This window comes from Nicotiana tomentosiformis, chromosome 6, assembly GCF_000390325.3.
Source record: "Nicotiana tomentosiformis chromosome 6, ASM39032v3, whole genome shotgun sequence".
In the NCBI taxonomy this organism is placed as follows: domain Eukaryota; kingdom Viridiplantae; phylum Streptophyta; class Magnoliopsida; order Solanales; family Solanaceae; genus Nicotiana; species Nicotiana tomentosiformis.
Window position 1 is genome coordinate 3,709,002 of NC_090817.1, and position 11,188 is coordinate 3,720,189.

Below are 11,188 nucleotides of genomic sequence, written 5' to 3' on the forward strand. Positions count from 1 at the left end.
GATTGGTTCCGAAGATGGTACAAACGAGCTTTGAGTCTGAGGGGCCGATCAATGTACAACTCGATATTATAATCAAGCTCGAATCCAAATTGAGCCATGATGCAAAGTAAAGTTATCGAGCTTATGATCCAGAGACCGACCAACATTGACCCCGAATCAATTCATGGGTCCGATTCAGAATCGAGCTCAAGCCGAGATCGATAGCTCGAGTTAAGACCGAAAACTCGAGTCAATATCGAGCTTATATACAAGAGCCGTTGCAGTCCCACTAGAGAAGAAAATCTTGGCAAGAATTGTGAAAAAGCTGATCTATTATGGGTCTCCCACTACGTATTTTTAATTATATCTAAAGTAAGATCCCTCTACTATAAAGGAGATAGTCATCATTTCTGTAAAAGTTAAGTTTTATACTTACATTGTAATCCAAGCACCATATTCTCCCATAGTGAAGAATTGTTCTTTCAAGCTTCTTAAATTAATTCCACTTGTTTAGTCCTAAAATTCATCTTCTTTACAACCTTATTTATTTCGTATTCTTTGCAATCCATACTTGACATTTTTATTTATCCTTATGATTTATATTAAAATTGTACCACATATCCTTAGAACTACGTACAAATTCAACTCTATCCGTTTTTCGGGTAAGAAATAAGTCATAAAACCGAATTCCCCTAATAACTTCCTACCAAAAAATAAAACTAGATGTTTGCATAGTTTCTATGTAGTTAGTCACTAATTAAGTTGATAGTAACTTTATCCTTCAAAATTTAAACATATACAAAGAAAATAAAAGTTTTTTCCTTTCATGCAATCAGGGGCAGAGCCAGAGCGTGGGATGCGGGTTTTAATAGCTTTTATTCAAACCATGTATTTGTCTTAAGAAATCAATTGAACATATACACATTATTAATTTAGAACCCAATAACTTAAGGATTATAATTCCGAACCCATAAAATTCAAATTCTGGATTCGCCTCTGCATGCAATGCCACAGTTCTCACTTGTATATTGGCTAGTGTTAATTAGATTTTGTCATTCCGGGATAAAAAAACAACTTGCTCATGTAGATCCATCTAATTCTTACTAGAAGTACTATTTTATTAAAAATACCTTCTTTTGTTGTGTACAAATGGAAGATTTGTTCTATCCTGCAGCTTGTAACATGGATTTCCTGTCATTCAAATTTTTGTGTAGCATAAGTTACGGGATAGCTCTAGCCAGGAAGTTGATTTGTCTGGTTTTTGTATCAACTATCTGTATAACGCTCCAATTTTTACACATTTTATATACTTAATATTGTCCACAAAGATATTGTATTAAAATTGACTTAGATCAAAGATTAACATGCATTTTTTATCGAATAAATACAGGAAAAGACTCATATTGAAAACGTTCATAACTCAATTCCTTCCTTCATGGAGCTGGCCATGTATTCCGGGGCAGATTTACTGTATTAGTTATAGATTTATGTGAACTTAATAATTTTTGCTCAAATTTTATACATAAATTCACTAAGTATTTATAAATATTTGATTTTGTAATTATTTATTATTATAATATTAGTTAGAAATCGCTATAAAATTTGATAGACTTCAAATTCTAAATCTCTCTGCATGTATATATTCTAAATGATTCGAATCTTCGCAGAGCGAGCCTCCTATAGAGGGCAAGTGAAGCTAATGAGCTTCCTTGCTAAGTTTGACATCAGTGGCAAATCCAGAATTTTCATCAAGGGGTGTCAAAATATAAATAATTAGATACATCGAAAAGTCAAGAAAAGTTAACGTATAGTAAATCTATATAAAATTTAAAAAAACTTATCTAGCGATATAGTACTGTAATTTTTCCGGCGAAGAGGTGTCTCCGCCCCTGATTGATTGACATGTGTAATCATGATATAGACATAATAATCAAGATTAAGTAAAAGTACTAATACAGATTCATGCACATGCAAGACAATTGAGTTGCCAACTAGCAAAAATTGGCCATATAGACCCCTTGTTCACGTGCATTGGTTTTAGGGTTTATTTTGTTTGCATTCACCAATCATCAATTCACTTTCATATCTATATAACACCATACTTTTTGTACCAAAATCTCAACCTATTCCCTCTTTCTTTCCTTTCCTCGTAGGAAAATGGAGTCATCTAAAATAACATGTCTTCTTTTCATTTCCATGCTTTTCCTTTCTTCATTCACTCCCATTCTTGGTTGTGGATATTGTGGAAAACCCTCTCACAAACCCAAAAAGCCCAAAACTCCCTCTCCAAGTATTAAACCCCCTATCAATTTGCCACCCATTGGAATTCCACCAGTGACAGTTCCACCGATTGTAAAACCACCCATCAACTTGCCACCCGTTGTTCCACCAGTTATTAAGCCGCCTATCGGAATTCCACCAGTGACAGTTCCACCAGTTGTAAAACCACCCATCAATTTGCCACCTGTTGTTCCACCAGTTATTAAGCCACCTATCGGAATTCCACCAGTGACAGTTCCACCGGTTATTAAACCTCCTATCAACTTGCCACCCATTATTCCACCAGTTATTAAGCCACCTATCGGAATTTCACCGGTGACAGTTCCACCAGTTGTTAAGCCACCAATTGGTATACCACCTATTGTAAAACCTCCTATCAACTTGCCACCTATAGGAATTCCGCCAGTGACAGTTCCACCAATTACTGTTCCTCCAGTTACACCATCCCCAAAAGGAAAACCATGCCCTCCACCAACAACAACAAAGGCAACATGCCCAATTGACACACTAAAACTTGGAGCTTGTGTAGATCTTCTTGGTGGGCTAGTTCATATTGGAATTGGTGACCCCGCCGTTAATGAATGTTGTCCAATTCTACAGGGACTTGTGGAACTTGAAGCTGCTGCTTGCCTTTGCACAACACTTAAAGTCAAGCTTCTTAACCTTAAAATCTATGTCCCTCTTGCTCTTCAGCTCCTTGTTACCTGTGGGAAGACTCCACCACCTGGCTACACTTGCTCTCTCTAGATTTAAGTTAAGTATATATACCTTTTTCCATTAAGCTTAATTAATCTGCATTGACAATGTATAACTTTTTAACAGGCTAAGGTTACGAAGTAAAGGAAGTCCATTACTCCGTACTTGGCTTCTTGCCACTTGAACGGAGTTTAACAGGAGAAAGGACTACTGGAGATATATACTTTGAGAACCCTTTGTTACCTTCTTGTCACTTAAAAGTAAAGAAGAGATACACACTTTGGAAGTCCCTCCAGCTTGTCTGGTTAACCGGGCTCGCTTCTTCAAGTTCAAATCGGGTTAAAATTATTTATATAACAAAGTAATGACTGTTATGACAAGTTAAAATATATTAGTAGTATAGTCAATCATAATATTATTAGTATATGTAAGTTAAACTCGTAAGTGAAATCCTTTTCCCATAACCTCATCTTAAAAACTTCTGGCTGCATTGTATGCGCGTTTGCTTTTGTTCCTATTTTGAGGAAAAAGTTGATTGCATAACTCGACTTATTAATAAAGAATTGGTAATGCCAGTGGAAAAAAATTTTGGCCAAAAAAAGGATAGAAAATCATGTAGAATGATTGTTGTACGTTAGTACTATTCGATATAGTACAAGGTTTTAAGTTAATTATGCCTTGACAGTGTAAAAGAAAAACTTACACTATTAATGCAAATTGATTGATTAGTAGTAGATTTTTACTCTGACTTTACATAATAGTTATTACCTATTATTGTATTGTAGGTCAATTTACAAAACCAAGACCATTGGGACTAGGATAGTAATTATTTTCTTCATTTATATATAACTAGACTAGAAGCTAAATTTTTCAGTCAAGTGGATCTTAATATTAGGGTGAATTAACGTAGAGGTCTGAGTAGAAGTAACCTTATAATTTTAAGATTTTTTGTGAAGTAATTGTCGGCAATATTCTTCTTCTTCTTCTTCCTTTTTTTTTTTTTTTTTTTGGTCTTTTTGCTTCTTTTTTTTTTTAAAGTAAGGAACTTAAACTCATTAATCATAAATTCTGTCTGAATTACAGGTTCCAAGCTAAGATTTGAAGGATTAATTGCCTGGATCGACATGAGAGGATGTCGAGTTTCTTGATTTATTTTCTCTTCCTCTTCCCTCAAAATTGTATCTTTGTGGATTGTGCTATTGTTGAATAGCGATTTATTTATGAAATTATTTCAGTGTATTATTGTTTCAATGTCATTTGTTGCAAAGAAGTGAAGAACCAAGTAAATTTTTATCTTTAAGTGGACTTATTTTTCAATCTTTAATCTTGTCTAATTTAGTTTATTGAAATCGTTTGTTGGTCTGTGTTATAAGAGAAACTTTATGGAAAATGTTTTGTACATATTTTGTGAACTTTTTAATATAAATATAAAATTTAAACTAAAGTTGTTGAGTTTTACTGAACACACAGGTAATCGTCTGCCTCGAAGGATGCTATCGTATATTAACCCAAGTAAGATATTCAGGACAGTAAAATTTGAAGATTGTAACTTAAGATGTAGATATCAAACAAGAGAAAAATCGTCAAAATGAGACAAGTAGGACCATGGAATTTTGGACACATTATTGATTGAACCGAACAATCTAGTCCATACAATGTTCACAAATCACAGGTTATCGAGGGCGGAGTTACAAGTCAGAAAAAAGTAGGTAAAAATTTCAGGGGTGCCTTACTTGTCGTCCTATTTACCTTGTACCCAACAACAATAGTAACGTGTAATTCCACTAGTGGAGTCTGCCTGTCTGGGGAGGGTAGAATGTACGCAAACCTTACCTCTACCCAAAGAAGATATAAATGATATTTACATGATCTATTTAACTTGTATCCACTTTTAAAAAAATATTTAACTAGTACTCAAAATATATATAATTTCAGGCCTTTTCTTCCTCCTTTCTTCTTCTTCTTCTTCTTCTTAGTTGCTGCAAAAAAATTATAATTATATTCATTTTTTTATTTGTATTAGTACATGCTGATTTTGTAGGATTTTTTTTGACGGACTCCGGTTGGCCTGAAACTTTGTAGGTCCATAGAAAATGGCTTAGTGACTAATACTTATCGGTTCGTCATGACTTTCGAGTTTATTTTTTGGTGTTTTGGATTTATTCAAAACAAATTGATGATTATACCTAATTTTTTGTGTGTATTAGTAAATGCTAATTCTGTAAAAAAAAAATTGACGGATTCCGATTGGCCTGAAATTTTGTAGGTCCATAGAAAAAGGCTTAGTGAATAACACTCATCGCTTCACCATGACTAACATTGCATTTTGGCGTTTCAGGTTCATTTAATGACGCTTTGGGGTCATGCAACACCAAGTTGTAATTATATCCACTTTTTTATATGTATTAGTACATGTTAATTTTATAGAATTTTTTTGTCGGACTCTAATTGGACTGAATTTTTCTAGGTCCATAGGAAATGGCCTAGCGAGCAATACTCCTTGCTTCACCATGATTTTCAGGGTCATGGAATACGAATTTATGATTATCCACTTTTTTATGTATATTAGTACATGCTGATTTTGTAGAATTTTTTTGACGGATTTCGATTAGCCTGGAATTTTGTAGGTCCATAGAAATCGGCCTAGTGACAAATACTCGCCGCTTTTCCATGACTAACATCTATGTTTGGCGTTTTGGGTTTATTTAATGATAATTCGGGATCATGCAACACGAATTTGTGATTATATCCAATTTTTAGTGTATATTAGTACATGCTAACTTAGTAGAAATTTTTTGACGGACTCTGATTGACTTAACATTTAGTAGGTCTATAGAAAACAACCTAGTGACCAATACTCAATGCTTCACCATGACTTTCGAGTTCATTTATGGAGTTTCGGGGTCATGCAACACGAATTTATGATTATATTCGTTTTGTTTTGTATATTGTTGATACCCAATTTTGTCCTCATATTTTATAAATATCATGTATATTTTCAAAATATCCTTTTTTCATCATCACAAATTTACAAGAGCCATATAAGTATTTTCTGTAATATTTTCATAATGTTAAGGCTTTAAAATTAATTTTATTGCATTTAAATTGTTCAAATATTTATTAATTATCCTTTTAAAATATTTTGTGATGACTTAATCATCCAAACTTATTATTTACATCCACATACATGTTTATAATATTTTTACTTCATTTCATATAATTATATCTGCATTTTTGAGCTATTTACATAATTTTGAAATAATAGCCTATGTTCTACGCATAATTATATTTATTATATTATTCATGAAAAAATAGTATTTTTATATTTTTATAATGTTAAGCTATTATTTTAAATCATTTTACTGCATAAGTAATATTGTATTATTTATAAATTATTTTTATAAATTATTTTAAATAATTTTCGCATATTTTAGTTCATACCTCAATCCTAAGCCAATTTTCGGACCAAAAGATGGCCTAAACCGTAGCCCAATCTCCCCTGGCCCAAACCAAATGACCCTTTTATTCCAACCCGGCCGGAACCCGTTTTCTCGACCCGCCCCGTTCATCTCTTAAATCCTGGCCGTTGATCTCTCAAGATCAACGACCCTAGCTCACCCAAGCCCTTTAAATTAACCAAACCCGGAAACCCTACCTCATTTCCTACCTAACAACCGCCCCTAAACCCTCTCAAATGTTCTCCCTTCTCTGAAAGAAACCCTAGCAGCCGCCTTCCCCAGTCTTCACCAAATCCGATCAAGCCATGGATCTCCTACATGATTCACTTACCTTTTATGGATTATATCGTTGTTTCTTACAAGACTATGATATTACATAGTACTGGCCCCATTTTTGGCAAGTACCAATCACTCAAATCAAGTGCCATCGCCTTCGATTTTCTAGATTTAGACGATATTTTGTCCATATATACTCACTACTAGGCCATATGGGTCCGATTCAGTGAGATCTTTTGCTATTTTTTTGTTCTCCATCTTGAACTAGGTTTTACTTGATTTCTCCTAAATTGATTCTGAATCGATTTCGCATGCTATTCTTTCCTTTTTCTGTGTTTAATTGATTATTTTCCCTTGTTTGTGTGTTTAATTTTGCTACTATATAAACCCATCCCCCAACTCTCCTAGGATAGACCTTAACCACTGCTATTACTCTCTTACTCTCACTCGTTCTACTATTCTAAATTTTGAGACCTTGGCCGACTTAAAGCCAAGGCCACCAGAATTCAATTGTTTCTCTTTTCTCAGTGCAGGCACTGCCCGGGGTTCACTTCAAACCCTTGGGAACTCTGACGCACTGGGATTTCGGGAGTCATGCTGTTCTTTCTCTACTACAGCTGACTGAACTACTCTTGGCATTTGATTTTTCCTTTACTTGCTCGTTAATTTGTGACTAGTGAGTACCTTGACTCTTGCAATTCTACCATCTTTTACTTGTGTTCATGCTCTGTATATCCATGTTGTTCGAATTTTTTTTTGTGAACCAATATGATTTCGGTGTTGTGTTGTCTTTGTTTGCAATCTTATCCACTCTTGAAGTTAGTCTGCAGTCTTGTATTTTCTAGCACCCAAACCTGCCTAAATCCAAAATTTTTATATCTGCTCATTGTGTGTGACTTCTGATCATCTTAAACCTGCTTAGTCTACTATGTTTATGTATACATGAGTTTCCTATATTTATTGCTTGCCCATCTTCATGCCTTGCTAAAACTCCCAGGAAACTAATTCATGCCCAGAACTTGTTCGAATGTACTTCTTCCTTCTAAGTCTTTCATATACAACCTGCTACTTTCTTGAAATCAATCTGTGATCATGTGAATTCCATATGCACAGAGCTCTCTGGATTTCCCCACTAATCCCCTGCATGGCGCGTCGCCCCATGCAGCGCGCCTGTACAATATTTACAGAGTTATTTTCCTATTTCGGTTAGGAGAAGGTGATTTCATCTGGGTCCGACCCTACTTGGTATAAATACATGGAAAAATATTATTTCCTGGACTTTTGACACATATTCAACCTAAGGAGGGTAAGGAGGAGTTGGAAGAACACGAGCACAAGGATTTCATCATTCCTTCCTCACTCAAGACACGAGTTTGGATTGAATTTATGTTTTCTATTACTTTAACTATATTTGTGATGAATTGCTCAATATCTATGGAGTAGTTCTCTTTAGGGTTTGATGGATTTGGTGTATTGATGATTGTTTGTGGATTATAACTCTAGTTTTATGTATTGAAGCATTTTTGGATAATTTAATTATTGCATATATACTCACTTGTTCATGTAATCGAGAGAGGTATAACTTGTGATAACTTTGCATTATATTGTTGGTTGAGTTCATTAATTCTTTTTAGTAATCGAAACAGGCTAGTTGAATCATTGACTAAACCTAGTTAGGAAAATAATCGAAAGAGGTTTTACTAAAGACCAATCCACTACGCATTCTTGCATATCTTCATGTGCTTAGATTGGTTCATTTTGTGAGGTTAAAACTTAATCGAGAGAGAAGTTTTTGCTGAACGTTTGAACTAATAATTGAGTGAATTCGAGAGACTCACTTGAACATTAGAAGTGAATTACCTAGAGTTAGATCCCAAATAATTATCTTGCACCTATCCTATCAACCCCTATTTTATCCCATTGATAACTTCCTTGCTTATATTTGTTTCGATTGTCATTAGTCAATAGCTTTAGATTCTTAGTTAATTTTAGTTAAAAATCATATAAACCTCAATTATTGATTCTCTTGGATAGAGATCAAGCTAGAAACTACGAGAATATTGTTTAAATCCAATCCCTGTAGATACGATATTATACTATACTATATATTAATAGCGAGCATAATTTAAGTGTGTGTTTCGAGCTCGTAAAATTTTGGCGTTGTTGCCGGGGATTGACAATCAATAGTGTTTGAAATAGTTTGTACTTCTAATTCAGGAATTTTTCTTTTTCTCTTTTTACGTTTGGTATTCTTTGACTGTGCGCAAGTGACATGTTTAGAGTGGTGCATGACTCGAGCTTCTGCTAAAGAAGTGCTACCATACGAGCCAGAGATAGAAAAACAACTGTGACAGTTGAGGAAGGAGAGAAATCTCACTGAGACATCAGAAAAGGTTGGGCAATCCTCAACCAAAGAGAATATGGTTGGAAATGGTGATGATAATGTAGATTTGGCTGCAAGAGAAGCATCCCAACGAAGAGAATAAGCTGCACGGGATGCTGAGGAAGCAGCTATTAGAGATGCACAGATTATCTATGAAGAAGAGAGGGGTCGGAGAATTGCTCAAAATCAACCCTTGGCTATAGACCAGTTCGGAAATATAGCTCCTGGGCCTAGGAGACAACTTGGAGATTATGCTAGACCGGTCTACAATCAAGTTTTATCAAGTGTTAGACCACCTCCAATTGCAGCAAACAACTTTAAATTGAATCAAGGGTTGCTTCAAACTCTGCAGAATTGATGTGTCTTCAAAGGGAAGCCAAATGAAGATCCAAAAACACATCTACTGGACTTCGAGGAGATTATGAACATATTTCAATATAATAGGGTGTCACAAGATGTAGTGTACTTAAGGGCCTTCCCCTTTTTGCTCAAAGTTGATACAAAGTAGTGGCTTTGGAGCTTGCCCACGGGATCAATTAGAACATGGGATGAGATGACCAGAAAATTCCTTGATAAATATTTCTCCTCAGCTAAAACGGACAAGTTTAGAAGAGAAATCCATAACTTCTGCCAGAAAGATACTGAAACTATTTTTGAAGCGTGGGAGAGGTTTAAGGAGATTGTGCGAAAGTGTCAACATAGCAGAATTGAACTCTAGATGCAACTCCAGGACTTTTGGGATGGATTGACACCGGCCTCATGTAGAACATTGAGCAATGCAGCTGGAGGCCCATTGATGAAGAAGACTCCGGAGGAGATAGTCACAATCCTTGATTAGTTATCTGAAGATGCAAATCAGTGGCCCTTTGAGAGTGCTGAAAGAAAAAGATCAACTGGCGCTCACCAAGTTGATGCTACTACTTCTGTGCAGGTACAACTTGATGCTATGGCCAAAGAAATACGAAACCTGACCTTAGCCTCGATACAAAATGAGCCTCATATAGCATGTGATATTTGTGGAAAAGGTCACCCTACTCATGAGTGCCAAGCCTCAACTAAGGAAGTAAATGCTGTAGGGAACTTCAATTTTAATGCAATGGGTCAGAGGAACCCCGATTTTTCATGGAGTTCACCTGGAGGTACTGCGAATGCTTGGAAACAAAATAACTCTAGACTCTAGGGACAAGGAGCTCCAACATACCAAAATCAGTAGAGGCAACAATTTCAGCCTTATAAGCCCATTCAGGCTGGTCTAGAGGATTTAATGAAGGCTTTCATTATCAAGACATATGAGAGGCTGGACGCTCCTGGAGCATCTATCAAAGAATTGGGCACTGGTTTTCAAAACCTGGAGAGACAAGTGGGACAGATTGCAACAATATTATCCGAGCGGGATCCAGGAACTCTCCCTGCTGACACTAAAAAGAATCCCAAAGAAACAGTGAATGTTGTAACCCTGAGAAGTGGGTAAGTGTTGAAAGATCCCACCCCGATCCAAAATGATGTTAAACTCGAAAAAGAAAGTGGGGAGCAGCTGAAAAATGTTGATGATAAAATGAAGAAAGGCCAGATGAAAACTGAGAAGAAGAAGAAGGAAGAAAAATCAATAAGGGAGGAACACGATGAGAGCGAGCATATGCCTGCTTTACCTTTCCCTCAAAAGCTATATAGAGAAAAGCTGGACAAGCAATTTGAGAGATTTATAGATGTGCTGAAACAGGTTCATGTGAACTTACCATTCACAGAAGTGCTCTCACAAATGCCTGCTTATTCCAAATTCTTGAAGGAGATCCTTACAGAGAAGAGGAAAATAGAGGAGACCTCGGTGGTCAAGCTCACAGAGTATTGCAACGCGATATTGCAAAACAAACTCCCACAAAAGTGTGGAGATCCAGGGAATTTTACTATATCTTGCTCTTTAGGTTCTATAAATTTTGATAAATCTTTTATGATTCTAGTGCCTCAATTGATTTAATGCCTCTATCTATTTATAGGAAACTAAAGAAGTAGATTGGAGAGATAAGGTCGGTGCCAATATCTTTGCAGTTGGCGGACCAAACGACTCTAATACCCGAGGGGATAGTGAAAGAGGTATTAGTTTGGGTGGATAAGTTCA

The 11,188-nt window shown here is 35.7% G+C and overlaps 1 protein-coding gene and 1 non-coding gene across 2 annotated transcripts; one reads left to right on the forward strand and one right to left on the reverse strand.

Moving 5' to 3' along the window:
• Nucleotides 1-2,105: 2,105 nt before the first annotated feature.
• Nucleotides 2,106-4,255, forward strand: LOC104106875 (36.4 kDa proline-rich protein). The gene is made up of 2 exons (XM_070177053.1): nt 2,106-3,012; nt 4,039-4,255. Exon 1 carries the CDS (start codon nt 2,137-2,139, stop codon nt 3,004-3,006), a length of 870 nt encoding a protein of 289 aa, XP_070033154.1. The 5' UTR covers nt 2,106-2,136; the 3' UTR covers nt 3,007-3,012; nt 4,039-4,255.
• A 5,418-nt stretch (nt 4,256-9,673) lies between these two features.
• LOC117279335 (small nucleolar RNA R71) lies at nt 9,674-9,780 on the reverse strand. The gene has a single exon (XR_004509746.1). It is a non-coding gene; the product is annotated as a small nucleolar RNA R71 (small nucleolar RNA).
• Between the last annotated feature and the right edge of the window lie 1,408 nt (nt 9,781-11,188).